This window comes from Aspergillus alliaceus, assembly GCF_009176365.1.
Source record: "Aspergillus alliaceus strain CBS 536.65 unplaced genomic scaffold BDW43scaffold_69, whole genome shotgun sequence".
Classification (NCBI taxonomy): Eukaryota; Fungi; Ascomycota; class Eurotiomycetes; order Eurotiales; family Aspergillaceae; genus Aspergillus; species Aspergillus alliaceus.
The window spans coordinates 92006-118548 of NW_022474752.1; the positions used below are offsets into that span (position 1 = coordinate 92006).

Below are 26543 nucleotides of genomic sequence, written 5' to 3' on the forward strand. Positions count from 1 at the left end.
TATCTCCAAGACCCATCTAATCCCGTCGACAAATACCGACACTTATCTTAGCCTCGAAATATTCTCCACTCTAGTCCCCGCATCCCACTACGGGGAGACGCTCAGACTATGGAATGGATAATTCGACCATTGTACCCTCGCTTATATTACTTGCTAGTAGATTTGCCGTCACACAAGAGAGCGCCACATCTGCGTTATCCTAGGTAACTAATCCTTTACAGACTGGCCTTATGGCTCGGCTACCGTCCTCAGTTTGGTTCGATTGAGACAACGGGAAGCTTCTTGAGACCAAGCTTTGGCCTTCTTGCCTGCTGATGGCTCACTTAATGTCATTGTGGCCTCTGATAGCTGTGTCGGGCACAACGCACTACACTAATCTGTGGGGTCTTTCTACTTGATATACCGGATCTATCTTCTCGCCTCAGCTTCAACGGCAGATTTCCGCATCGATGCTATTAACACATACTGTGAACATATACCGCGCATAGATGAAAACACCCCGTGGTCCTGAGCTCAGGCTCCATGGCCGATTATTGAAACATCAACAAGTCTCCAGGGGCGGGTGCTGATGCAAAGCATTTTATGTGGCAAGAAGCTGTCAGTTGAGGGGGCCAGCGAGTGTGAGGGTGATGGGTCATATCTTGTGCTCTCGCTCATCGGCTGGCGCTGTTGTACGGGCTTTTCCTGCGTGTATTCACCTCTATGTTAGCTTCTTTGTCTAAGATAAGTCACCATACCCGAAGAGGGTCCTTTAGAAGGTTGGTTCAACCAATCCCAGATAGCAGCTGTACAACCCGCTGAGGTAAACATCCCTTATATAAGGAGAGGAGATCAAATTAAGGGGTGTGTGAATATATTGAGGTGCAAGGTTAGACCTTCAGCCGACGTTGTTTCTTGGTCGAGTGGGAAAAGCAGAGAATCCCTCATAGCATTGCGTATCAGTGCATCACAACATGCGGTGAAAATGTCAGCTCAACGTTCTTGACATTTTACCTTTCTGCTCGGGGCTATTGAGTCTTTCGCTCAATCATCTACCGAATGACCCCTACAATCATTCAAGAGCGCCCCAATTCAAGCGCCATACATGAACGTCACCAAAAACGGCAAAAGCGAACTAGGATGCATGTTCATCTCCCCAAAATCCCACGCCTGGAGCTACCCGGCCATCTATGCAGATGATGGACAACTCGTCTGGCGAGGGCCAATGGCCAACGCCTCCGCCTACTAGCCACAAATGCTTAAACGGCGAGGTGCCCAGATCAAACAAAGGTTCCGGATTCGGCTCCATCAGCATCCTAAACAGCCCTATGACGAGATACACAAAATTCACACTACCAGGTACAGAAGAGAGCTTCGTGACTGTCCTCGATCCCCAGACGTTCCCATCTTACAAAGACATCCACGAAAACCAGACCATAAACGAAGGGGCAGTCCTCGTAACAGCCGTAAACGTCACGCAGGTAGACCTCTCAGCAATCGGAGGCCCCAAAGACGGCTGGGTTCAAGACGGCCTCTTCTACGAAATCGACATCAAGACAAACGAAACTCTCTTCCGCTGGATTACCGTCGAGTATCTCCCCGAAACCCCCCTCCTCGGTAAGGGGACAAGCAAGACCAGTCCATACGAATATCGGCATCTGGACGCTGTAGCCAAATACGGCGATTCATACCTCATCTTCTTCCGCTTCTTGTGCAGTATCTTCCTCATGCATCAACACGGCAACGTAACCTGGCATCTACACGTACGCCGATCAATCACATCCACCACAATACTCGCCCACCCCCAACCCCATCTGATACTATGACCACAGTGCCAAAAAGGCACCGACTCGACTCTCTCGCCAGGCACAACCTTCTGCTACCAACACAACCCTCAAATCCAAAGCCACGCGGAAGAAAGGATGACCCTCCACCTGCACAACGAAAACGCCGAGATCACCTCCCAGACTACAAAGACAACCGGCATGACCCTAGGACCTTGCGGAGCCCGTCTTCGCCGAGTCCTAGGATAGTTATCAGTACTTCAGCAATGGACACGTGTTGATGCAGCACGGTGTCGTTCCAAAGTTGGAGGATTATGATGAACATGGAGCGCTGGTTTTGGGGGCGCAGTTTGGGTTCCATAAATCAACCGTGTCATATAGGGGGTATCGGTTCCCGCGGGCGGGGAGGCCAAGGGCGAAGCCCGATGCCGTTGATTGTCCTGAAGGAGAGATGGGTGGTGTATAGTGGTTTATGTTAGTTGGAATGGAGCGACGGTTGTGCGGGAGTGGATGATTTCGGGGAGGATCGGAAAAGGATGCGATGAGGATAGTAGCATAGGCACTTAACAATAGATTTGAGACTAAGGCCGTCTTAGACAAGGTGTTGCACAAGGCTGTTGTTGAGGCTGTTGGCGGGGTGGGCAATGGGATGAAATCGGAAATTGTTGTTGGACAGGGTTGTTGAGCCGATGCTGAGTGTTTGTAGATGTCTTATCGGTATGAGTACTTCATCTGTATGCACTATTTAGGGCTATACTTGGTTTGATGTTTAATTACTTTATATACAAATTGATATCTAGGGGTAATAACAGGGCTTCGGAAAGACGTTTATTCTTCAGATCATGGACAGACAGTATCTTGTAGGCTACCAAATGTGATGGATATGTGCAGATTAGGGGAATAAATACATACGAAGGATTCATAGATGAGAGAATAAGGGTATTCACAATGTATGCGGGTGAGAAACACTATTTCAAGTGATCCGTAACAAAAACGCACATTCAAGACATATCAATACTAAAGCTTGGACTTTGTCGTAATGTCTTTTCGGCGCTGTTGGCGAGAAGAAACATCAACGCTATCTCCGAGATCAGGGCTCGCTGCGCCTTCGAACAGCTTACGCCCAACCAAGTCGGTCATGGTCAGAACGCGGGATGAAACCGTTGCACCATCTCGACGGTTTTTGCTATTTGAATTAGTTTAAACAATTTTGCTAAAGAACAGAGGGAAGAATCATGAGCTAGACTCACCCCTCGCGTCTGGATTGAGCAATTAACTCAGTGAAATCCCAAAGGCGTCCGCGAGCTAACAATTTGCCGGTTGATGGATCCCGTTCGGGTGTCCATTCTGGTGCGAGCTTCATCACGGGCGATGCGCGTAATTCTTTGCCCTTGCGGACGAGTATGATACCTTCTTCTGCAAAACGCTGATATGAGTTCTTAAGGGTCTCCTTGTTCACAGCTTCGAAATAGGAGAGATCGCCCTGATGGTATAATGTTTTGCCAAGCTGCGAGTATAATTAGTAATACTATCGAGGAGATACGCCTAGAATAGACTTGCCAATTGCGCGCTATCCTGTGCCTTTTTAAGGTCAATCCAGATATCCTTATGTTCATTGACTGGCGGAGTAAGACCAAGCAGAGACACTGAGCCAAGCCATGAAGCCTCGATGAACGGCCAGATCAGGAAGCAATAGAAGTCATAATTTTCTCTGCCACATTTGCGCTCCGCGTCGCTTAGCTCAACGGAGGTAGGTGTACCGGAAGCATCCCTAGAGACAATGATAACGTCGTCTTTCTCAAGACCTTGGAGGGTTTTCTCCAAATTGGTAGTCAAGCCTTCGGGCGGGAAGATGAATTCGCCGCGGAAAAGCTTCAGAAAGTTAATAATTTTACTTTACATGACGTTTTTCTAGGAAGTCCTATCATACCTGTGAAAGAAAAGTAACCTGGCTTAAGAGATCCGTGAATGAGATCCGTTGATGAGGCGGGCCACCCCCTCGTTTGACCTTCGTGTACATAGCCGCGGATACTAAAGCTTCCGTAATGAAGAGATGAATAGTCATGTTGCGGTAGAAAGAGAGCTGGAAGCGATCCACAGCGTAGTATGTTGGTTCAGCAAGGCCACTTACTACACCCACGAGTTTCGACCCGAGGACTTCAAGGGCACGATCAACAACTACTTCCGTCGGATACCTATAAAAGTGCGCAACTCGGCCACCCTTCATGCGAACACGCTCACAAAGCCACTCAACCCGACGTACCAGTTCAGCTTTCCCAACACCACGTCCGCGAAGCGTTAAGAGAACGGTGCCGACCAAAGCTGTAGGCATCATCACAGAGACGTCATTGATCTCTGAAAGAACCCTATAACCCAAAGTCCTCAGAATCCGGCCCCGTTCTTCATAATTCAGCTTCCTGTCACTGTTTATGTGGATCTGACTTGGTAATCGAGTCAATTGCTGAGTAATAAATTCTCTCATGCTCCAAGGTTCGTGGAACCGAACATCAACTCGGCCTAGTTTTAGGGAGAGGACAGACGAAGATGAGAGGAGATCTGCCAGATTCTCCTTCCGCTTCGGCTGACCAAGAAGCTCGCTGATATAAGATCTATATGCAATGTCAGTGACTGTACCACCCTAGCAAGGTAGCTGTTACTCCCGTACTCAGTCTCGATGACTTTATCGTACTGTGTGCTAACGGGACATATGACTGTATCTTCCACACGGCCTGATAGCACACTATCTAGAATGAAGCTAAGGATTCCAAATTTCGGAGATAAGAGCTTTCCGGTTCGAGACCTCCCGCCCTCGATGAAACATTCGAAATTAAAACCTTGCTGCAGTAGTGTGTCAATATAGGCTTGGACAACTGTGTGATACAATGGGTCGTTTCCGAAGCTCCTCCTAATCCACATGGCACCTGAGGTCGTTAACATAGATACGAAGATACGACGAAGGGCATAGAACATTATATCGTACCAGCATGCTGTAAGAAAGGCCCCAGTAACGGGATGTTTAGATTGTCGCCAGCCACGACGACAGGTAAACCGATCCCTAAGCGGTAGCAGATGAGTTGAAGAGATACATAGTCCACATGCGACTTATGGCACGGCAGGAAAACAATAGACTGCTTCTTTTTGGCCGCCTCTTCGGCAACGGACCTCAGGCGCAAAACTTCTTCACTCGATACGTGAATTCCTGCATGCACTCATTAGCGATAATTTCTCACAAGGCCTCCAACGCAGGCATACCTTGGTGATAAGCGCGCGTGAGAAGCTGAGTGCAGAGATAATATGCGCCTCGGATAAACCGATTGCTCTCCATTTTGCAAATCATATTATCCAGCATAGAATCAACCACCTCCTTGAGGTTAGCTTCGATCTCATTCCGTCTATGAACCTTCTTTTTCAGTAAAGGGCCTGGTCTTATCTCCAAAAGGCCCTCCTTCTCCTCGACCGATAGTCGCGCCTCCGCTAGCTCCTTCACCTTACCCTGTAGAAGAGGGCTAGCGAGGATGTTCGTCTTCATCCTGTCCGTGAAACCGGAGTAGAATATAGGTTGTCCGACCACATTGTCGTACGCACGCCAGCCAGTACCTGACATATAGAGGCTTACTTCTCGTAGAAAGTCAAAAGGGTTCTGGCGAAAGCGAGCCATATGATGGACGAGGTTCCGCTCGGTAATTCCATCATCTTGAGGCTCTGGACCTCCAGTAAAACCACTAGGATGTATAGTAACTTTGTCTCCAACGATTTCCAAGTCAGGAGGCGATTGGCCCACGGGGCCCTTTTCAGACGGCATCTTGGCTCGGGACGAAGGCGGAGAAGTAGAGGTGTAAAGGACGAGCGGGGACGAAGTCGATCAAGGAGATAGTAAGCTGCTCGGCTGCCATTGACTTCAAAAGCAGGGGATAAACAGCTGTCATAACATGGAATGTCCCCCGGAGCAAAAGAAAAGAGATTTCATCGCCACGACAGCGGAGGATTGTTGTTGTGATGCAGTTCCCAACAGAAACCGCCTGATCATCCCCCGGTCTTACCCCGGAATACTACCTCGGATAGTATCACGTGAGATAACACGGTCCTGTGGCGTAAATTACGGTACCGTGGATGCGACCATGGCAGGGAAAGCACCCAAGGCCGTACGTAAAGAAAACAACCGTGATGGGGCCGAACTAGTTCAAGCTCCTCTTCCCGAGTCCCGCGAGGGATGATTTCCACGCAGCAGCCGAGAGCACGACGATCAACCACCACCTCCTGCAATCAGAGAGCATGTACGCCTTTCTCAATGGGCTGATCTGTCCTGTTGTAAAACTTTTTAGCTTAGAGCTTTCGGTGTGACTGCCAATGTTCCTTTCGCAGTTTAGTGCCTGAGCCCGTCCTTGCTCCACAGTGGGACGAAGGAAACACACTTCAGTACTACATGGAAATCTTCGAGCCTGCTACATTATAAATAATTTTTCAAGATGTTTTGCTGGGCGAGGACATTTTCAAGTAAGACCTCGGAAACCGCTAACGTATCCTAACGGATATTCATCTGACAATAATTACTGTGGCAGCGGCCTCGCCTTTTCTCAAAAACGCCTCGATGGCTTCCTCATCCCTCCGTCACTACTCATTCCAAGTCTTCCGCGATGTACCCCCTCTCCGACAATTGCGCCGGCAGTTAGTGCTGGATAAGAAGACTGTAGGGTTTGTTCCTACCATGGGGGCTCTTCATGAGGGCCATCTCTCTTTGATCCGACAGGCCGCGACCGAGAACACCGATGTCTTTGTCAGTATCTACGTCAATCCGACCCAATTCGGGGTTACCGAAGACCTCTCAAGCTACCCTCGCACCTGGGATAGCGACGTGGCAAAGCTGGAGCAACTGAACGATGAATTTGCCCGTCTCGGAGGGGAAACCGGTCGCATTACTGCCCTCCTGGCCCCTACATCGAAGGTCATGTATCCGACATTGCCGCCTTCATCGGAAATCGATGGCGATGGGTCCTTCGTTACGATAACTCCCCTTTCTAGGAAGCTGGAGGGCGCTTCCCGTCCGGTCTTCTTCCGGGGAGTCGCGACGGTTTGCATGAAGCTTTTCAACCTCGTTCAAGCTGATCGCGCGTACTTCGGACAGAAAGATGTCCAACAGACGGTGGTTATCAAGCGCATGGTGCAAGACTTCCATGTGGATACTGAGATCAAGATTGGCGAGACAGTTCGTGAACATGACGGCTTAGCGATGAGTTCGAGAAACGTGTACTTGGGACAGAGGAGACGTGCTGTCGGCCTTGTCCTCTATACTGCCCTGAAAGCGGCTGAGAATGCATATGACTCCGGCAAGGTGGCTCGAAGTGATATTCTTGATGCCGCAAATAGTGTGACATCGCAAGTTTTGTCTGAGCAGCAGGCTTTGCCGCCATCTACAAGGGCTCTCTATGAAGTCGACTACATTTCTCTTGCTGACCCTGATACGCTCGATGAGGTAGACTCAATCGATCCCGCCAAGGGAGCCATCATCAGTGGTGCAATCAAGATGACTCCCCTCGAAGAATCCAAGCCTGGCGAGGACTGCGGCCTGGGCGATGGACAAGTCCCTGTGCGACTGATTGACAACCTTATCTTCAAACCTCGGGCTTGAGCCTTCAGCAAAAGGATTATACATTCCTGAAATATACCGGTCAGTGTCAAAAGACGCGCTTATATAGCTATATGTATCTAGAACAATGGCCAATGTACATATCTTGAATATATAACGGACCAACGCTGCCCCAACATTTGCGTCGAATTTATATGTGGAATCCAATGTAGTATCCAGTAGCAGTTACTAAACTGATACCTCCTACTCACCACCTTAAAATAACGGATCACTAAACCTCAAGCAACCTCTCTTACTAGCTCAAGATCCGTCCCCCAAAAAGGAAAATAGGGCACATAGAGAGGGCTCGGAAGCAAAGCGGGCCGTGAAAAATTCCCTCCGCAGCGGGACCCATCCAAAAACAAGATAGCAATGCCGAGCTCGAATCCTAGCAAATAAAAAATCTCAGAACGCCTAATAAACCATCAGTCCATCATATAACCCCAAAATGGCAGACGACGGTTTGCTCCTCAACTTCGCCATCGGCGACTCCAATATAATCAAACCAGAAACCAGACTTAAAGGTGGAACTTGGCGCGACAGACTCAGCGCAAAGAAAATCGCCCAACACCGCTCCAACAACCCCCGGAAACCTGGCGACGAGAAAATCTCCTCGGCGAAGGGCCCCCAGAACCCGAATCGCATCCAAGTGTCCTCCTCCCGACCCTCGAAGAGACAGAAGACCGATGCAGACGGCAGCCACGAGAAATCGCAACATCATAACCAGCAACATCCACGGCCGTTTGTGTCGTCGCTTTTTTCGAAAAATCCTGAACCTCGTAATGCGGAGGAAGTGGTGGAGGATGTCCCAATGGAGGATGCGAAGCCGACTAATGCGCCTTTAATTGATGGGCTAGATACATTTACGAATTTGGGTCTATCGCCGAGCTTGGCGGCGCATTTGCTGACGAAGATGGAGTTGAAGGCACCGACGGCGATTCAGAGGGCGTCTATCTCGCAGCTGTTGAAGGAGGATAGTGATGCGTTTATTCAGGCTGAGACTGGTTCCGGAAAGACCTTGGCTTATTTGCTTCCACTTGTGCAGAGGATTATGGCACTTTCGAATCCGAAGAATATGAGTGGAGTGACGGATTCGAGAGGGGAGCCGGTTGTTCATCGCGATAGTGGATTGTTCGCTATTATCCTGGCACCGACGCGTGAGTTGTGCAAACAGATATCGGTTGTCTTAGAGGGGTTGCTTCGGTGCGCGCATTGGATTGTGGCAGGTACAGTTATTGGTGGGGAGAAAAAGAAGTCGGAGAAGGCGAGATTAAGGAAGGGATTGAATATTCTGGTGGCTACGCCGGGAAGACTTGCTGACCATCTTGAAAATACACAAGCGCTGGACGTGAGTAATGTGAGATGGTTGGTTCTGGACGAAGGTGATCGATTGATGGAACTGGGTTTCGAGAAAGAGCTACAGGGGATCATTGAGAAACTCACTGCCAGGCAACGGCCGAGTCGGATCCCCGGTGTACCTGCGAATAGAACTACGATCCTTTGTTCCGCTACATTAAAGATGAATGTACAGAAGCTGGGGGAGATCAGTTTGAAGGATGCCGTGCATATCAAAGCCGACCCCGCAGACGAGGATGGTGAACCTAGGAAGAAAGATGATGATGGCTTCAGGGTGCCTGCTCAACTCAAGCAATCTTATGCTATTGTTGCGGCTAAGCTCAGGCTGGTCACTCTTACTGCCTACTTGAAACGGACATTTATGCGAAAAGGCTCCGTCATGAAGGCAATCGTATTCGTATCTTGCGCTGACTCAGTCGACTTCCATTTTGAGGTATTCTCGAGAAAGAACCAATACAGAGAACAGAGCGAGGAGGAAAAGGAAGACGATAATGAAGATGCCGCGAAAACAAAATCCGAAGCCTCTCCTCATAGAACCATCGCTCCTGCCACTGCCTTCTCCAACCCTTCAAATCCTGTTACCTTGCACAAGCTACATGGGTCACTCCCTCAACACGTCCGAACAGCCACCCTTAATGCCTTCGCCCGCAATACTGAACCGTCCGTACTTGTCTGCACTGATGTCGCATCCCGAGGATTGGATTTGCCAAATGTCGACCTGGTCATCGAATACGACCCCGCTTTCAGCGCTGATGATCACACCCACAGAATTGGACGTACGGCACGTCTCGGGCGAGATGGTCGAGCATTAATCTTCCTGATGCCCGGATGCGAAGAGAATTACGTGGAGATCCTCAAGCGTGGGTACCGGGATGGTGGAAAGACACTCACGCGTACAACTGCGGAGGATATTCTCAAGCGCAGCTTTGGCGGAAACCTACAGTCTGCAGGCAAAGACTGGGAAGAGAAAGCGACCGATTGGCAAATGGACCTTGAACGATGGGCAGTGGATAATCCGGAATATCTCGAAATGGCCCGACGAGGGTATCAATCCCATATCCGCGCTTATGCCACCCACATCGCCAGCGAGCGCAGCATGTTCAACATCAAGGAGCTCCACCTCGGACATCTTGCCAAGAGTTTCGCACTGCGTGACCGGCCCAGCAAAATCAATGTCCCTGGACTGCGGCCCGGAAAGGACGATGCCAAGAAGGATTACAAGGCAGAGAGGAACACCGCCGGAAAGAAGAGAAAGGCGCCAGGTGGTGGCCGAGACGACGGCGATGTGCCTTCTAACGACACAACTTCTGCAGCCCAGATGATGAGAGCCAAGTTGAAACAGCACATGGCCGCCGGTGCCAGCGAATTCAACCTAGCTTAGTGTATTTCTTGTATATAGCAATTGGCGACCTCAGTAGATATCCCACAATGAGATCTTTCCATCTTTTGACCCGGCAGCCAACCAATGCGTACTCTGTACCTTCTCATTCCGCTGTCGTTGAACGTTAGCAAGTGAGAAATCCCCATTCTCACGCCTTGCAATCTGCAAACTCTTTCCAACATCCTCATCTCCCGTAGTATCACCACCAGAACCAAAAGAAGCAAAAACCTCCGCAAAAGTAACAGCATAGCACCCCTCCTTATGCCACTTCAAAACCGCCAACTCCCTCATCGTCTTACAAGAATAAACTCGCACCCTCGAATCCCACCCAGCAGTCGAAAACACCTTCCCATCAGACCGTATCCGCAAACCCTGCTGACTCGCATGCTTCGTATTAACACTCTTCACTGGAGCCTCCTCAAAAGCCCCCAACTCCGGAACAGGATGCTTCACCAAAAGCGCATCAGCAGACGACGAAAGAAAGTAACCACCGGCAGAAAAAACATCAATCGACAAAGCCGGCTGCGAATGCGGACGCGAGACATAAAGCTTTTCCCACTTCCAGTTCCAAGAAACATCACTCGTCGATACCGGACCTTTTCGAGCAAAAACCATCACATGGCCGTCTTCGTACGCAGAAGCCACGTATACGTCCCCAGAAGACGAGTAGAAGAGGTTTACGGCCATGACCATCCCGACTTGCTGGGTTGTGTCTGGTGGGATGGTACAGAGTCGTCGCTCGCGAGGCAGAGTGAAGATATCGATGGAGCCAGAATTAAGGGCGTTCGGGACGGCGATGAGCGACGAGCGCTGCGTGTTCTCTGGTGACGTCGTGTCTCCGGCGGGTGAGCGTTCTGTTTGTCGAGCATCTTCACAGTCATCGATAAAGAGTATAGAAAAGGCGCAGAAATTCAGCGCATTAACGGGGAGTGAGTGGACGAGCCAGGGCTGAGTTTGGCTTGCGGCGCTGGCTTGAGACTGCTGTTCGCCCACGTCCACGGGGAGGGTTTTCTCCAAGAATTCCTCATCCTGGATGCGGAATCGCCACACGCATAATTTGTGGTCTCTTCCGTGTCTGTTTTGTATGTTAGAGACTATGTTTCTTTCCTGGGAGGATTGGGTGACGCACGTGTATACTTCTGTTAGGTTTCCGTCGTTGAGACTGAAGGCTTTGACTTCGAGGATGGCGCCTTCGTGCGCTTTCCAGACGGCGACTGGGCGCTTGAATACCAGGTCCCATACTATGATCCAGCCGTCGGCATCGCCTGAGATGATCCTTAGGTTTCGGCTGAAGATATGTAGGCCGTGGATCGGGGATGCATGTCCGCGGAGGATATAAGTTGGACTTGCTGGTGGCCGCGGCTGAGTGGAGGGGGCGCTCATTTGAATTACGTAGATATGTAGAATAGGTGTATATGTCAAATTTCTTTTAAGTTTGGATTCTGGTGCCTTTACTGCGTTAAGTTCATGTTATGTCAATATATTAATTGACGAATGAAAGGCGTTGAGAATATGAGAGGATTAAATATTTATGCGGATGTTGAAATGTCTGGCAAAGTCTTGGCATAAATCGCCATTGGAATTTGAAACCGACCTGGAGGTATACAAACAAGGCCTAAGATGCCGCGACAGTGGAGACTAATGCTATAGAATTTGGGTAGAGAGTGACGACCGCCAACCATTTTCATTTCATATTATACTGCGAAAACCGAAATTTATCTATATATTGTATATCGCTATTACACATCCCGTTGTAGACACCTTAAGTCCAATGGCGCAAGAGAAAAGAAACAATATCGCGAAAGGTATCGTAGAAAGATAACGCCTGCCAAGGGTATCGCACAAATAATCAACAAATCCCACCAAACGCCATCGTATCGGTACATTTTTAAAAATCTATAAGCTCCCACATTGGTACTCACTGATTTGATGCGGCGCAACGTAATGATCTTGGTACGGATGATTATCCAGAGAGAAATCCGCAAATGCCATGATGGGGTTGACAACCCCGGGAGGCATCTTAAGAAGGGTCGAAGTAGGATCGAGGTCGAATGTATGGTGATCATTGAGCAAAGACAACGCGTTCGAATCTGTAGAAACTGGGTGGTGCTGCTGGGCTGGGTGCCAGCCCCATGCTTGCTGAAGCCCTTCTTTAACTTGGTCTGATTTCCAGCCCGTGTCTTTGGCGATGTTATCAATTATCCGAAAGACCTCCTCTTGAGCCACCCTCGTCGCCAGACACTCTGCCGCGATGGCTAGAAAGCGAATAGACAGACTAGCAAACCCTCTATGTGCGACCATTAGGACCAGCAACAATAGATGCATAATAAGCTCTACTTACCTGTCCTTTACATTCGCGACAATCCCACATACGTCATGAGCGTGACTTTGTTGCACGCTTTGCATCTCCGGGCTAAACTCGGATTCTAATGGATGTGTCTTTGTGAGAAGAATCCGTGTAGTGTGGTAGAATAGCCGAGCAATAATTGAAGCCCGTTTGATTAGCCTATCGACGGTTAACCAGGACGACTGATTGCTAGGACCAATGGTGACCTACCATATGTTTGGAAAGGATGATTTCGGATTGGTCTGCCACGCTGGGAGATAAGCAAGAGGTATCATAGAGCGAGGTACGGCTTTCGCCCATTTATCGCACCACTCATTGTACATCGTCCATTCCTGACATCGCTGGTTGATCTCCATATCGTTTGTCGAACGATCTAGAGGTTGGTGTTGGGACATAGACGACCGAAGGTTTGCAACTTTGCCGCAGATATAGACCATCCGGTGGGTCCACAGTTCCTCATTGCCAGCAACACTAGGTTGAGCTTGCTCGAAGTCCATGTTAACCCCCCACGTGTCCGGATCCCAAGCTAAGGCCCAATTGAAATGCATACAGCTTAGCAGTTCCATACTAACGTTAAGCCAGAAACAAGCCCCACCAAGGCCTGGGGTCCTCGCATTCCAGTGACACTCCTTGATGAGGGCTCGTGCACCGGCGATGTGATTCATACCATGGATTGACGGAAACGACTTCGAACACATCAATTCATAAACATTAAGGACGACAGCAGTAGTTGCACATAAGGCTGAGTCGCGGTCTGGGTCGTGTAGCGCACTTAGGAGGTCTCTGGAAGCTGCATCATGAAAATACGAGGCTTTTTCTTCCCCATAAGAAGGGTTTGTGAGATGTACATGACGGGCACCGCATGCTATGAATGCCTTTAGAAGCATAGGTTCTCTAAGCGCATGGAATGGCAAGACATGCGTGAACTGAAAAAGTCAGAGACGATTAACCTTTACTGAAAACAGGAAGACTCACGTGTTTTACATCGTTCATCGAGTCCATCCATTGACCGACCTCTTCTACAAAGACTTGCATGAGGAAAACGTCGTTTGGATCATGAAGAGATGGATAACTATTAGAATCCACATCCCCTTTTGCTGAATTGAAAGGGGCATATGAAGAGCTTTGATCTTGGAGAGGGTGATAAGTGGGTTGAGGATGGCTACCAAATGTAGAACTCATACTCGCCGGCTGAGCCCCTGGGCCTGATACAAATTGGGGAGCGGGATGTGAATTATACCCCGACGGTAAAGGGGGACTTGTAAGATCGTCTACCTTCAATGGAATGTCCGCTACTGGCGGAGGATATCTCTCAAACCCTCCAACGTATTCAGAAGCTATGTGTCTAGACTCATCACGGAACGTCACACGGGATCCCGGAGAAGGATGAATATAATGAGGAGGGGCTACCGTTTGTATATCGATGAAGTTGAGGCGAACTCCCCGTCTGCATAATCTGCCTGATTTCCGGCAATTTTGGCACTGGTGCAAAGCCTCGTCACATTTCAGATGGCGCTCTCGGCAAGTGAGACAGCCGGTCCGAACACGCCTAGGCTTCCGTGCGGCGTCCTTTCGTCGGTTGGTATCACTACCTGGTGTGCGTGAAGCGCTCATTGTAGTGCTATTTGGGGTCAAGGCCCCTCCGTCACCAAATGGGCTATCTCGAACATTGTCAGAGGTGGCTAGTTTGTCTGGGGTTGCAGCATCTACTTCCAAGCCAGGTGTATCGGCGGTTTGATCTGTCGCTGTTACCTCTACGGAGGTGTCCGGATCCGATGATGGCAAGACATTGCCGCCGACAGTAGAAGCTGGAGCCATGTCAACGTGTGATACAACACCTCAATCTTCCCTTGAGCCACTTCTGTCAAGTGCCCAAGTATTGTGATGTAAAGCCTCGGGATCAGCCGCAAAGACCGTGTCCGCAGCGCATTGTGGCTATCCGTAAGATTTCCGGCCGGGTGGAGATACAGGCCGCGGTTAAGGCCGGCGTTATCGATGATAACGACAGTCGGTAAGGACAATCGTTGCTAAAGGCGAAAAGGGAAAAGCAAGCGACTGTATGCTCGTCTTTTGATCGGGCCATGGAAAAGCGACGGATATTGATCAGCACCTAGGAGACGGAGGGTCTTGTCAGTGCTAGTCCATTCAATGAGCGCCGTAATGAGGTAAGAATTGTCCCCAGTTAACAAAATACAGTACAGAAAGGAAGAGACTCAGTACATACTCTTTCCAATCCCAAATTCACATTCGGCAAATCCACCGAGTAAAAGGGTTGACGGAAGGAAGTTGAGCTGAACGACGACTCCGAAGATTTGCGGGGAGATAATCAGGATTCGGGCTAGGCGGAAAGCGGTCTAGCGCTCATTCATACCGGCCGTTATCAATTGCGGCCTTTTTCTTAAGGCCACCTATGTGGATTGATTGTCAGATCTTTCTACAGCTATAACATGCATTTTATAGTCGGTTTCCCATATTGATATGTATCGCTTTCACCTGACTATAAGCTTCAAGTCCGGCTTCTCCCAATTCTCGCCCGATTCCACTCTGCTTCACACCTCCGAAGGGAACCCGAGGGTCACAGTCCTGGCTGCTATTGATCCAGACCATTCCAGATTCAATTTCAGCCGCAACCCGGTGAGCGCGCTCAAGATCCTTTGTGAAGACAGCCGCACCAAGGCCGTAAGTGGTATCATTCGCACGCGCGATGGCTTCCTCCTCCGTCTCAAAGGGCACGATCACAACCACGGGACCGAAGATCTCCTCCCGATAGATGCGCATTGAGTCCTTGACGTTCGTGAAAACTGTTGGGCTCACATAATAACCCGCATCTCCATTGCTGCTCGGTGGGTGGGGTCCTCCTCCTGAAGCCACAGTGGCGCCCTCCAAAATGCCCAGTTGGATGTAGGAGAGCACCCTATCATATTGGGCGCGAGTGACCTGGGGCCCTTGGAAGGTGCTTTCGTCCCACTGATCTCCGATCTTGGACGTGGATTGGATAACACCCTTGAACTGTTCAACAAAGGTATCATAGATGCCCTTCTGAACAAGGATCCGCGATGTCGCGGTGCAGATCTGGCCCTGGTTGGACATGATACCGAAATGGGACCACTTCACAGCCTGTTCCAAATCAGTATCATTGAACACAATCAGTGGCGACTTTCCTCCCGTCTCGAGAGTAATATTCTTTAAGCTGCTAGCAGCCATTTTCATGATCTCCTTCGCGGTAGCAGTGGAGCCCGTAAACGCAACTTTGTCAACCAAGGGATGCTGGACCAACGCAGCCCCAGCCTCTCGCCCATACCCATTGATAATATTCACAACACCCTTAGGGAACCCAGCCTGCTTAATCAATGTTCCAAGAACCAGAATGCTGAGGGGTGTCTGCTCAGCAGCCTTGATCACAACAGTATTGCCACAAGCCAGTGCAGGCCCCAGCTTCCAAGCTGCCATAGAAAGAGGATAATTCCATGGAATAATCTGACACACAACACCGATGGGCTGTCTAATTGTATAGGCAAATTTCTGGGGGTTGGTGCCGATAGTTTGGCCGAACGTCTTATCGGCCCAGCCACTGTAGTACCGGAAAGTTGTGATGGCTTCCACCAGATCCTCGCTCAGCGCAACGTGGTAAGGTTTCCCTAGAATACGAGTCAGTACATATCCTGGTAAATCAGGACCAAGACCCAGCTCACCATTATCCCATGCATCGATAGTGGCGAAAATCTCCTTATTCTGCTCTATTAGATCGGCCAACCGACCGATTAACATTCCCCGGTCTGTGGCGGGAAGGAGTTTCCACGACGGATCTTTGAGAGCAGCCTTAGCGGCGTTTACTGCTTTATCGACGTCTTCAGCACCAGCTGCATAGACAGAGGCGATTTCACGGGTTGTTCTGTCATTAATTAGTCCTGTCCAGCGAAGATCGACGAGGGGGTTCCCGACGATGGACTCACGCTGGATCCACCGATGCAATCGTCTGACCGGACGTAGATTTCACAAACTCATTATTGATGAACAAACCTGTGGGCTGTTTATACTGGCGGCCGTTTGGCGCTGTGATGTCAAGAAAGAGATCGAGGTCGGGCATGGCGAAGGAGTATGCTATGATGGTGACTGGTTTCTAAGAAAGGACGTAAATGTCAAGAAAACAGGGTATCAAGTCAAAGATGAGAAAGGCCGTTCAACTATATATAAAGAGAGAGATGTCTATTATGAGCGCTATCTAGACGAAAAAGAAAGCTAAGTATAGCTACCCCCCTCGTCACAGCTTTCAGACATCAACCAATATAAAGTGAATAGGCCAATTATTTGCTCCTCCGCGGGGTTTCTCTCGGGTGCACATTCCTTATGCAAGTCAAGTGAAGAGGAGGGGCGGATTTAGCGTCTTCGAGCCTTATCGGGAGTCTCGATCTTAGGGTTGAGCACTCGTAGCCCCAATGAGGCAAGTCGTTCCGGATCATATACTAATCAAAAAATGGCCAGAGGAGAGTTCACTCGAAGATGCTAAAAGAATAAAACATCCCGCTAAGATTATTTTTAAGCACAGCTAAACCAGTAATTGGTCGCATGTGTCGTTAGTAATGACGCATGTCATTCTTGGAGCACAGGTAGATGCCATGGATATGGATAGCACTTACCATCTCCACTTCCCCATACCCATAGATCCAACGTCGGAATGAGGATATTATTTCCCATTACCAGGATCATATCCAACAAGTTCAATCTTCAAGGAAAGCGATTCCGGCACACACATATATATAATACACCATGCAGGCCAGCAAGTGGAAAGAATACAATCGCATCAAAACATTTATACCATTATATTGCAAGATACCCTTTGAACAACCACCGTAAACAACCGATAGAGAATGGGCTCCTCCACACCAGAGCTCACAGGCGTAATGGTGGCCCTTATCACACCCTTCACCGACGATGGCAGCAAGATTGACGAAGTCCGCCTCAAGACACACATTGACCGACTCCTCCAAGCAGGCGTACACGGCCTAGTCCCCGGCGGCAGCACCGGTGAATTCACTGTCCTCTCGCTCGCGGAGCGCAAGCAATTAACAGACCTCTGTGTCAAATATGCTGCGGGCCGAGTGCCCGTCATCGCCGGAACAGGCGCCACCTCAACCCAGGAGGCGATTGAGCTCGCCGTACATGCCAGTCAGGTCGGCGCCGCGGCAGTAATGGTCGTCCCACCCTTCTACGACCCAGTCAGCTATGAACAGCTCACGGAGATGCTGAAAGAGATTCACGAAGCATCCAAGCTGCCGATCGTTTATTACAATATCCCCGCCGCTAGCGGCCTTGCCTTGACTCCTCAGCAGATTGCTGATTTGTCCGAAGTGGGCGTTAAGTACCTTAAGGATACGTCGGGCAATGCGCCAGCATACACGGAGTTGGTCTTCGGCTTGTCGGACAAGATAATTGCGTTTAACGGATGGGATACTCTTACATTTTACGGTTTGGCGGCTGGGTCTCCGGGTGCTATCTGGGGTGCAGCCAATATTATTCCGGATTTGGCTGTGCAACTCTGGGAGGCTGTTTCCGTACAGGGTGATTTGAAGCGTGGGAGGGAGCTTTGGGCGAAGGCTTGGCCTATCTGCAAGTTCCTCGAGTCTCACAATTATGCTGCTGCTGTGAAGACCGGTGTTGAGTTGACTGGTCAACCCACTGGTGGGCTGCGGAAACCCTTTGCCCTATTGTCAGAGGCGCACAAAACAGAGCTGGCATTGCTGATGCAGAAGACTGGCGTCCAGACGATTTGAGAAGCTGGTTGTTGGGTTGAATATATCAGATTCCTTAATCATGTGACATGTTTCATTTCGGCGTTTGCTCATCAAATCTCCATCAATGGGTGTATATGACAGTTTAGGAATAGTAAAACCACAATCTTTTTTAAGAAAGCATCGGCCAAAGCTTTTTCTGTCTGAGGACATCCATCCACGTAGGTAACGGACCCCCCGAACGATTGAACCGGAAGTACCCATCCTGTTCTTTCCATGCAGCAATCATCACATCCTTCGCCACCCCAAAGGATGCAAAGCCGCACTGCACGCCTCCCTTTTCGACCATTATAGAAGAGCATCGCGTTTTGGTGGTGTCATAGCCTCACATCCCGCCATGAACGCCGGCCACGCCGTACCTGGACCGGGAACTTTGTGCTGTGATAGAGCTATATCAAAGTCTTTTAAAGCCGCGATAACCTCATCTACATGCGACTGAAGGGTGGACGGGTGGACGCTTCGAATGCGCGGTAAAAGAAGATTACGAGGGTTGTGTTTAATGCCCGAAGCATGTGTGCATGCGGCCGAGCGGGCCCTTCACTAGAGTCAGCACTGCTTCCCCGGATTCTATCTGAATGAAAGGAGCATATCATATTCTCAAGACGGGTGGCTCGCCGTTGTAATACCTCCTACGCCTCTGAATTCATATACTTCTTCGTTCCTCCAGAGGCCACTAGAGTGTCCATGAGATTGGCTAACCTGGTTGTTTGCGATACTAAACTAGGCCATGTCTCAGGGATACCGTAGATCTCGCTATAGAGCGTATCTGCCCATCGGCGTGAGTCTTCTAAATGGATGTCATGGAGGGCTACTTCGCGCTCTTTGGGCGCATCGATGTCCAGATCGCTGTCCACCTGACGGGGCTGTAGGAGTAGGAAATCATCTAGTCGAGCATCCAGTCCGCTTCTTCGACTATTATCCTGCTCCAATATCTCCTCGCGGGTCTGGAAGGAAAGGTTGGGAGTCTCGATGAAAGAGGCAGATGGGCTGTAGTCATGCAGGACATAGGTGCTCTCTCCTACGATGCGAATCCAAGTATAGATGTGATGCAGCACTCGTGCTTTTCGAGAGATTTCACGTTTTGGTAAGCCACGGAGGCGCATAAGGCGCTCGGCATCTATCATGTAGCACCGAGAATTCTTCTCATGACCAGAAAAATCTGAAGTACAGTCAACAAGGGGGTATAGTGAGGGTGTTGAAAGGAAATACTAACTGCAAAGGCTGCCATCGCAGAGATAGCCATTAGTTGGTCCTTATACTTGGCTTTCTTCGGCCCACTGACCTCTACCTTCAGTGATTGCTGTATATGGTCCTTCGCCGTGTAGTACGAATGGTGGGCGATTTGCTTCCAGTGCTCTCCGGATTGCGGCGATTCGATAGTGGCATTTACGCCCAACTGATATGCGGAACACGCCAGGAGAGAGTAAAAGTTGGATAGCCTAGCGTGATTGAGGTTGTGCCTTCCAAGGTACATAAGATCCTCGAGGATTAGTACAGCTGTTGGAATATGTAGTATCCTCCATGGAGACTTTTGTCCAACAGGCAATGTCATCATTTGCCCAACTACATTGTCTTGGAAGTGTTTCAGGAGGAAAGGCGCATCCGTTAATATGTCGCTCGTGGGAGAGACCAGCTCAAGGGCAGGCTGTTGGTATGAATTAGTGCGTAGCCCCCGCTGGACCTCATCTCTGTCCAATGCTATATAGTCTTGCTCATTTCTCTGATTAGATATTTCATCTAGCCCACTCCTAGAGACCGAGGAGTATAGATCATGGGTAAGCTCGCCATGATCAAAACCATCTGATGATATCCCGGGGATCAGATCAAACCCAAGGCCAAAAAAATCCGCCCAGTGAAGAAACTCGTCAGCACCGAGGAATGGGTCAGTTGCCGATGATAGCAATGGGTCAAGCTCCTGTACTTCATCATAAGGAACCTCATTTGGGGCAGGGACGGGACTTGTTCTCTCCGACTGAACATTCGGGTGGTCTTTCTTCACGCTGGTACTAGTATTGAACTTCAAAACTCCGAATGGACCAACCGCAACGTCTCCACCCTCTACTTTTTTAGATTTGTTATCGACTTCAGTGAGCAAGACATCAACAGTACCCGAGGCAAGATCGGCGGCCAAGGCCGTGCTCATTGAAGCCCTCGAATTTTCTGAGTCAAGGGCCAGTCAGATCCATGAATTGACTTAATCCAAAGCTTTATGCAAGGTATACGATCTCACCTGTGTATAGATGGCGCCTTGTGCCTTGACCTCCGTTAGCCGATCTACCTGCGTCTCGACTCTCGGAAGTTGACTGGCACTGCTGTTGTGAGCAGTTCTTTCCGGGCATCCATCGGATCTCCGGAATTACCTTCACAGGAAACTCCAAACGCTTGACAAGTCAAACAAGTTGGTTGCATCTGGTCGCATTTCACAAGGCGACGCCGGCATGTCTGGCAACCCCCAAGCGTATGGGTCCGTCGAGATTTACTCTTCCTTGAGGGTGGCATTGTAGGAATTCTATTTACTCCGGGATATATCAAAGTAAAAGAATAGCAAGAAGGAACATAATCAGAAAGAATCAATATAGTTTCCTCGTGAGCGGGGATTGTACTCAGTTCCACGAAAACGACTATGCTTGATAACTGTTCGGAATCTCTTTTGCGTTTTCCCGCACCAGTAGTTGTAGAGTTGCCCTAATTCTCCTTGATCGGCCGGCCAATGATAGGCCATCAGGTCTACTCCCACCACTATTACTAGTAGTATATGGACAACGATTCCAAGATATCCAAGTGATAGTAAATGCAGTGAATTCAATTGGCCAAAACTTATGGCGAATATAAAAGGAATATCAACTCTCTCAAAAAGCAACTTCAATAACTGGTACCATTTCCTTCAAAATGTCCTTGTTCAGAGTAGGAGTCTCCCTTTCCACAACCTCCGCCAGACTCGATGTGAGATCGACATTAGATGCCGGACACACCCGTGGTTCAGATCGAGCGGCAATAAAACGGTGACCCAAATACAAAACCATAAAGATAGGAATGCCGATATAGCAGGTCAAGAAGTTGGACGTATTCCAATGGCCACCGATGAAGTTCTTACAAGAAGTATGATACTGAAAGTGACGCCACAGAGGTAAGACATATAAGGTTAGAACCGGAATCAATGGGGGGGATCAGTTAAACCCTGTGCATTGATGGCCTTTCTGAATCGTAGATAGACGATGCAGATACAGATCTAGCTCTGATAAGCACTAGTATTGATAAGGTTGACAAACCGGCTAAACACGGTCGCTCTGGCCGAGGAGACGTTAAGATAGGCAAGTAGGTAGATTACTGTACTGCACGCGGTGGCATTGTACGGGACGCCGGATTTCGTGCTTCTCATAAGAAAACGAGGAACACTGCCAAGCAAAGCCATCGAGTAAAAGGCACGCGTCGACATGTAGAGGTACGAGTTGCCAGCGGACAAAGTTGAGAGAAGTATGACTGTGTTTATAACGAAGTACAGCCCAGTTATACCAGCGTTTCGGGCTGCAGGCTCCAGATCCGCCTCTGAGTAGCTTAGGGTCATTACTCGGAAGGATCAAGCTGATGGCAAAAACTTCTAGGGTATAGAAGTATAGAAGTGTAAAAGTCTACAGAAGTATCTCTTCCTTGCGGTTAGTAGATTGCGTCGAGGGGGGTCAATCTCTCCGCCGGTGACAATGAGAAGCCCGGGAGCAAAGGAGAATGCATACACGGAAAAGCAAGGAGAGCAACAAAGGCGCTAAGGTGGCCGGGATGGCCGGTAACCACATACTCGTTGATTGGATCCGGATGTTTCCAATAGTGAAAGCCGAGTAGCTGTCAGTTTGTACCTCCCCCAAAAACAAGCACCACGGCCATAATAAGAAGCCCAACAATACCAATGACCTTGAGCGACGCGAACCAGAATTCCACTTCGCCATAGAACCGGACCGGGAAGCAGTTCAGTCCAACAATAAGCACAGTAAAATAGTAATCCACACGGCTGAAGAGTCCCAGTACTGGGCGACTAGCATTGCGGCCTTTATGTCTGCTGGTACTGAGGTAGCAAAGATATAACAATAGACAGCCCAATGCAAAACAAAGGCTACTCGAAAAGAAGCGACTGGCGAAGTATGACATAGAAGAGCCAGGTATAGGTAGGTATGAAGACATCTCAGTCGCTGCAGTGACTATACCGAATACTAGGCCAGTTATGAGGCAGTAAGTGACCACCAGGCACACTGGGCCTCCCATGTAGAAACTTTGTCCAGAACCGACAGAGGCCTGTACCAATGTTGCCCCAAGGGCAAGCATCTGAGCATGGCGGGACTTGAGCCCTCTCTCCGTTGTCATGTCCTCAGCAGCCATTGGGATTGCCTGTCCTTCGTTATTTGATGTTACCTTCGCGAGGTCTGGTTGGTTCTCGAGGTCCTCATATTTCATCCTTTCCTCATTAATTGTGCCCTACTAAAATGATGTATAATATATACAGCGTATATAGAGTGAAGAGCGACTAACGAGAGTATCATTGAGAGAATCGAGGAGACTTTGTGTCCTAGGTGGGTACCCAGTATAAGAAGATAATCAGACTGATAGCCCCGAACCCACTACCCCAGGCTTCTTGGAAGTACCATATTGAAAGTGGAGGAAGCCAGATCTCTAGTCTATCTGATGGAGATCAAAACCGTATCCGGAGATACCTTTCCTGGAATGGCTCAACCGAGTATCAGTACGGCAATCTCTGACAACCCTACCTGCGCTTTGATTATATGTCCTGGGGTAATAACCTTAAGTGTACCTGTTATTGGCTCTTAATTCTCCTTTTATCAAGACCAGACCACGGTGCTGAGAAAATGAGGAACTATACTACTATCGACCAAAATATACGCTGCGCGGGCCCTTTTCTGGGCAACGGAATTGTTCCCGAAAGATTGGTGGAGAAGGATGGAGGAATTGGCAACAGTTGGGGATAGCATTGCCGCCGATGAGAATTTGTACGTGCGTAGCTGTTGGTGATTTGAGGATCTCTTCAACGTAGTTGGCATTGGTTTTATTGTCGATAGTAGGTGAGAAGATTAGGGCTTGGCGATTAATGATATGTTTGATGTGTTCTGCATCAGCGAGTCGTATGCAGTCGTATGCAGTCGTATGCAGTCTAGCTGGGTCATTGCATTGCCTATAGTGACGCATTGCAGTTAAGTTCGCTGACTAGAATGTCCCAAGAGTCAATGCTGCTTCTTTCTTCAAATTCTGGTGCTTGACTCTGCATGATCGCAGCGTGGAACGGTAGCGGCTCAGGAGGCTTTGCTATCAGTTGTTTCACAGAATAAGCCCCAACAAATTGGCCGAATACCGTGAGCCGAGAAGGACACCACAAAAGGCGTGGATATTCTGGCTGGTTCACTTGAGAGCCTTGCGTTGATCATAAAGCCCAAAAATTTGCGTTGTGCGAGCGGACTATCAGGGGATTTTGGGAAGCTAAGAACTATAATCACGCTGTAAGACATACTCTGTAGGACGAAGAAGCTAACGTACCGTTCATCCGGTAGTTAATGGAGACAATCACAACATTCCCACTAGCTGCTAGATATGAGCCATCGTAATGCCCAAGCAGGCGGAACCAAACTGAAAAGCTTCATGGATCCATGACAAACCGGCCTGCCACCAAGAGGTAAGTGACTCGCAGGAGTGAAGATGTCAAGGTAGAGGCAATTTTCACTCTCTGGGAGTGGGGGTATGTCCTCAAGCTCCCTCAGATATTCAACTTCAAGGCAAATTAAGCGAAAGATAGTACAGATGCGATAAACGAGCATATAAGTAAACTGCTAGGTACAAGACGGCTTAAATGCTGTCGCGGTTGATTCCCGATATCCATGGTAAGGGGTTTTCTGCTAACTAGAACCGTTCTGGATGGTTTGCGAAAGGATCACCAAGGAATTTGTTTACCAAAGCAGTAGGGGCAGAAGAAATCCCTGTTGTGATTCCAATAACCTCACCGCTAGCTACTGTTACCGTCGGAGTAGTAGGGGGGATTGCCTTCCCCGCAGTTCCTGCAGCGCGATGTCAATATAATACATGAGGCCAGATATTCGGGTGGCACGAGTGTTTTTACTCTAATACTTACTTTCCTCATATGGCGACGGTAACACGTAGAGTATCAAGAATTAGTAAGGAATCTAGACTAGCAAGTCGTAGAACCTACCGCCGGTGGTTCACCTAGCGATGTCCTATATGCTGTGATATCTGCCATCACGATTAACGATAAATGTTGCTGTTGTAGCCTCCGTGCATAGAGATATGTATCCAGCTTGCTACTAGGCATAGTTTTATAGCAGGGGCTTCACCTTTTCTCGCAAAAAACAGATTGTTTGAAGGTCCGCAGATTAGGCTCATCTGAAGACACCTGGTGTACTCGAAGTTCTTGAGCCCTCCATAAGGAAGTACCCGGTTAATGGATTCAAATACCGTTAAAATTTTATATATTTGCTTGTCGTTTTGGACCATATTGAGATTGGTCCCAATAATATGTCGTCACATGGGACCGCTCAGTGATACGGACTTAGGCCCCAAAATCATAATATCTTCATATTATAGTCTCCGGGCCCCAAACATGACGGCTATTAACAGTCAAAGCCTATAGATATGTATTAGCAATCCTCTGCATGGGTCATTATGCCCAAAAAAAATCCTATATATATATGCGCTGAAAGCCTCCAAACCAGCGCTATATAAAGATGACACCCTGCGTACCTACATGAGGCATCTTTATAAGTAGACATACTATCACAAAGAACCTTCCACACAATATTTAATTTTCAAGTTTTTCCCGTAGAACAGTTCTCGATATTCGTTCATAATCATTGCAAATAATCTATGTATAGTAACTGGATCGTGCAAGGAGGTCGTTCTGAGTAGACAACTTACGCTGACAAAAGCCCCAGACTAACCGCCTCCGCACGAACCGTTTCAGCGATTTCATCTTGCAACGACTTCCCTGTAGGAGTCCAACCCAACATCTTAGAGCCCGCTGAGCTCCCTCCCGTGCATTAGTCCCCCAAAGCACACCACCATGGCCAGACAAAGCATCCGCCTCAGAATAACTAATCTCCTTCACAGATGCTGAGCTCAGAAGCCCCAGCTTGGCAGCCTCCTCAGCGACTAGACGGCCAATATCTCCAAAGTTCTAGCGTTTCAATTAGAGACTCCTCAAAAAAAAAAAAAAAAAAAAAAACCGGCATACGTATTAGACTTACAATAGCCCCATTCTCCACAAAATAAATCCCATCCTCGTTCCAAAAGAGTCCCTCCTTCCCAGCAACAGCCTTCTCAAGCAATATCATGAAAATCTGGATGACATCGGAAACATGGACATTGCTCCAGGTACTCAGACCCCGACCAACCCGGTAGCCAGTCTTGTTCTGTAGAGTAATGCGCGAGAGCTCTGGGATCTGCACGCTACGCTGTTTAATAGGTCCTCTGCCACAGCCGTGGATGACGGGAGGATAGATTACGGCCGTCTTGGGTGATTGTGGAGCTTGAGGCAAGTTGAGGATAAAGTAATCAATAACGCGCTTAGCCGAGTATTTATAAATAAGAGCTTTGATCTCCTGTTCGTCGTCAATGTCATTGTAGACCTTGTCGGTTGGCTCGCCGAAAATGCCCTTTTCTATTTCGGGGGCAGAGAGGAGAGTAGCGCCGGATACTTGAATCCAGTAACCTAATGAAGAAAGAAAGGTATAATCAGATTACGGGGCTTGGATATTGTTTCAACTACCTACCAGGCTTTGTACGCTCGGAACCAGTCAAGCCTCGGTATACCATTTCCGCTCCCTTGTAATTCTGTGCGCTGGCGGCGTCTGCAGGTGATTAACAGTCTGAAGCCAAAGTGGCGAAAATCAAACTTACTGACTACCACATCTGCCTTTTGTGCTTCTTCTTCAACCGCCACTGAGTCTAGTTCTCCCTGTACGACGCGCACTTTCGGGTAAGCCTGGGAAATCTTTGCACCCTTGTCGGCATCGCGAACGAGGACTGCGATTTCATATTCAGGGTGCTTTGCATGCAGAGCCGCGAGAATATCACCGCCCAGGTAGCCCGATGCGCCAGTTCTAGGTTCAACGGAGGTCAGTGGATTTCCCTGGTATCGCTGACATAGCAGTCATAGGCGGCTGGTAGTTTACAGGAAAATGCGAGTCATTATGCTGCACTCAACCAAACGAGATACTAGGTAGCATTAGAACAAAAGTAAACAAGGGGTAACTGTCTCAAATTAATGCGCGATGAA

General features: G+C 48.9%; 12 protein-coding genes across 12 annotated transcripts; 4 read left to right on the forward strand and 8 right to left on the reverse strand.

The window, feature by feature from the left end:
- Window positions 1-1084: 1084 nt before the first annotated feature.
- Window positions 1085-2448, forward strand: BDW43DRAFT_304099 (arylsulfotransferase family protein; the record flags this gene model as incomplete). Its single annotated transcript, XM_032045546.1, has 6 exons — window positions 1085-1189; window positions 1229-1269; window positions 1304-1742; window positions 1812-2000; window positions 2050-2223; window positions 2323-2448. 6 exons carry the CDS (start codon window positions 1085-1087, stop codon window positions 2446-2448), a joined length of 1074 nt encoding a protein of 357 aa, XP_031895015.1.
- Window positions 2442-5773, reverse strand: BDW43DRAFT_292048 (lysophospholipid acyltransferase family protein). The gene is made up of 7 exons (XM_032043681.1): window positions 5016-5773; window positions 4744-4962; window positions 4429-4684; window positions 3694-4372; window positions 3324-3635; window positions 3014-3270; window positions 2442-2949 (listed from the first exon to the last, which is right to left on the reverse strand). Exons 1-7 carry the CDS (start codon window positions 5563-5565, stop codon window positions 2781-2783), a joined length of 2442 nt encoding a protein of 813 aa, XP_031895016.1. The 5' UTR covers window positions 5566-5773; the 3' UTR covers window positions 2442-2780.
- Window positions 5774-5976: 203 nt separating this feature from the next.
- Window positions 5977-7536, forward strand: BDW43DRAFT_292063 (pantoate--beta-alanine ligase PAN6). The gene is made up of 2 exons (XM_032043682.1): window positions 5977-6257; window positions 6323-7536. Exons 1-2 carry the CDS (start codon window positions 6230-6232, stop codon window positions 7387-7389), a joined length of 1095 nt encoding a protein of 364 aa, XP_031895017.1. The 5' UTR covers window positions 5977-6229; the 3' UTR covers window positions 7390-7536.
- A 75-nt stretch (window positions 7537-7611) lies between these two features.
- Window positions 7612-10138, forward strand: dbp7 (putative ATP-dependent RNA helicase). The gene has a single exon (XM_032039403.1). The coding sequence runs from the start codon at window positions 7835-7837 to the stop codon at window positions 10121-10123; it is 2289 nt and encodes a 762-aa protein (XP_031895018.1). The 5' UTR covers window positions 7612-7834; the 3' UTR covers window positions 10124-10138.
- Window positions 10139-11588, reverse strand: BDW43DRAFT_221467 (WD40 repeat domain-containing protein). The gene is made up of 2 exons (XM_032039402.1): window positions 11253-11588; window positions 10139-11198 (listed from the first exon to the last, which is right to left on the reverse strand). Exons 1-2 carry the CDS (start codon window positions 11504-11506, stop codon window positions 10154-10156), a joined length of 1299 nt encoding a protein of 432 aa, XP_031895019.1. The 5' UTR covers window positions 11507-11588; the 3' UTR covers window positions 10139-10153.
- A 253-nt stretch (window positions 11589-11841) lies between these two features.
- BDW43DRAFT_292067 (Zn(II)2Cys6 transcription factor) lies at window positions 11842-14702 on the reverse strand. The gene is made up of 4 exons (XM_032043683.1): window positions 13446-14702; window positions 12681-13396; window positions 12465-12629; window positions 11842-12410 (listed from the first exon to the last, which is right to left on the reverse strand). The coding sequence occupies exons 1-4, from the start codon at window positions 14286-14288 to the stop codon at window positions 12020-12022; spliced, it is 2115 nt and encodes a 704-aa protein (XP_031895020.1). The 5' UTR covers window positions 14289-14702; the 3' UTR covers window positions 11842-12019.
- Window positions 14703-14924: 222 nt separating this feature from the next.
- Window positions 14925-16557, reverse strand: BDW43DRAFT_304105 (aldehyde dehydrogenase ALDH; the record flags this gene model as incomplete). The annotated part of the gene is made up of 3 exons (XM_032045547.1): window positions 14925-16108; window positions 16163-16362; window positions 16424-16557. 3 exons carry the CDS (start codon window positions 16555-16557, stop codon window positions 14925-14927), a joined length of 1518 nt encoding a protein of 505 aa, XP_031895021.1.
- Window positions 16558-17295: 738 nt separating this feature from the next.
- BDW43DRAFT_323076 (dihydrodipicolinate synthase family protein) lies at window positions 17296-18241 on the forward strand (the record flags this gene model as incomplete). Its single annotated transcript, XM_032049683.1, has 1 exon — window positions 17296-18241. Exon 1 carries the CDS (start codon window positions 17339-17341, stop codon window positions 18239-18241), a length of 903 nt encoding a protein of 300 aa, XP_031895022.1. The 5' UTR covers window positions 17296-17338.
- A 306-nt stretch (window positions 18242-18547) lies between these two features.
- Window positions 18548-20402, reverse strand: BDW43DRAFT_316164 (transcription factor domain-containing protein; the record flags this gene model as incomplete). The annotated part of the gene is made up of 3 exons (XM_032048220.1): window positions 18548-18794; window positions 18893-19418; window positions 19469-20402. The coding sequence occupies 3 exons, from the start codon at window positions 20400-20402 to the stop codon at window positions 18548-18550; spliced, it is 1707 nt and encodes a 568-aa protein (XP_031895023.1).
- Window positions 20403-22099: 1697 nt separating this feature from the next.
- On the reverse strand, window positions 22100-22702 carry BDW43DRAFT_316165 (uncharacterized protein; the record flags this gene model as incomplete). The annotated part of the gene is made up of 1 exon (XM_032048221.1): window positions 22100-22702. The coding sequence occupies one exon, from the start codon at window positions 22700-22702 to the stop codon at window positions 22100-22102; it is 603 nt and encodes a 200-aa protein (XP_031895024.1).
- Window positions 22703-23086: 384 nt separating this feature from the next.
- On the reverse strand, window positions 23087-24770 carry BDW43DRAFT_292075 (uncharacterized protein). The gene is given in 5 exon segments (XM_032043684.1): window positions 23087-23393; window positions 23404-23744; window positions 23795-24309; window positions 24384-24502; window positions 24604-24770. 1 exon segment carries the CDS (start codon window positions 24070-24072, stop codon window positions 23836-23838), a length of 237 nt encoding a protein of 78 aa, XP_031895025.1. The 5' UTR covers window positions 24073-24309; window positions 24384-24502; window positions 24604-24770; the 3' UTR covers window positions 23087-23393; window positions 23404-23744; window positions 23795-23835.
- Window positions 24771-25130: 360 nt separating this feature from the next.
- On the reverse strand, window positions 25131-26456 carry BDW43DRAFT_316166 (uncharacterized protein; the record flags this gene model as incomplete). Its single annotated transcript, XM_032048222.1, has 5 exons — window positions 25131-25442; window positions 25513-25976; window positions 26038-26115; window positions 26165-26367; window positions 26440-26456. The coding sequence occupies 5 exons, from the start codon at window positions 26454-26456 to the stop codon at window positions 25131-25133; spliced, it is 1074 nt and encodes a 357-aa protein (XP_031895026.1).
- Between the last annotated feature and the right edge of the window lie 87 nt (window positions 26457-26543).

Coding starts and splice junctions, on each gene's coding strand:
- BDW43DRAFT_292048 (XM_032043681.1), bottom strand. CDS start 5,565: ATGCCGTCTGAAAAGGGCCCCGTGGGCCAATCGCCTCCTGACTTGGAA. Junction 4,373..4,428: donor GATAAAGTCATCGAGACTGA/GTACGGGAGTAA, acceptor CATTGCATATAG/ATCTTATATCAGCGAGCTTC. Junction 3,271..3,323: donor CACAGGATAGCGCGCAATTG/GCAAGTCTATTC, acceptor TTATACTCGCAG/CTTGGCAAAACATTATACCA.
- BDW43DRAFT_292067 (XM_032043683.1), bottom strand. CDS start 14,288: ATGGCTCCAGCTTCTACTGTCGGCGGCAATGTCTTGCCATCATCGGAT. Junction 13,397..13,445: donor CGATGAACGATGTAAAACAC/GTGAGTCTTCCT, acceptor TGACTTTTTCAG/TTCACGCATGTCTTGCCATT. Junction 12,411..12,464: donor GTCGCGAATGTAAAGGACAG/GTAAGTAGAGCT, acceptor GGTCGCACATAG/AGGGTTTGCTAGTCTGTCTA.
- BDW43DRAFT_292075 (XM_032043684.1), bottom strand. CDS start 24,072: ATGCTCGTTTATCGCATCTGTACTATCTTTCGCTTAATTTGCCTTGAA.
- BDW43DRAFT_221467 (XM_032039402.1), bottom strand. CDS start 11,506: ATGAGCGCCCCCTCCACTCAGCCGCGGCCACCAGCAAGTCCAACTTAT. Junction 11,199..11,252: donor AACCTAACAGAAGTATACAC/GTGCGTCACCCA, acceptor CATACAAAACAG/ACACGGAAGAGACCACAAAT.
- dbp7 (XM_032039403.1), top strand. CDS start 7,835: ATGGCAGACGACGGTTTGCTCCTCAACTTCGCCATCGGCGACTCCAAT.
- BDW43DRAFT_292063 (XM_032043682.1), top strand. CDS start 6,230: ATGTTTTGCTGGGCGAGGACATTTTCAA. Junction 6,258..6,322: donor CTGGGCGAGGACATTTTCAA/GTAAGACCTCGG, acceptor TTACTGTGGCAG/CGGCCTCGCCTTTTCTCAAA.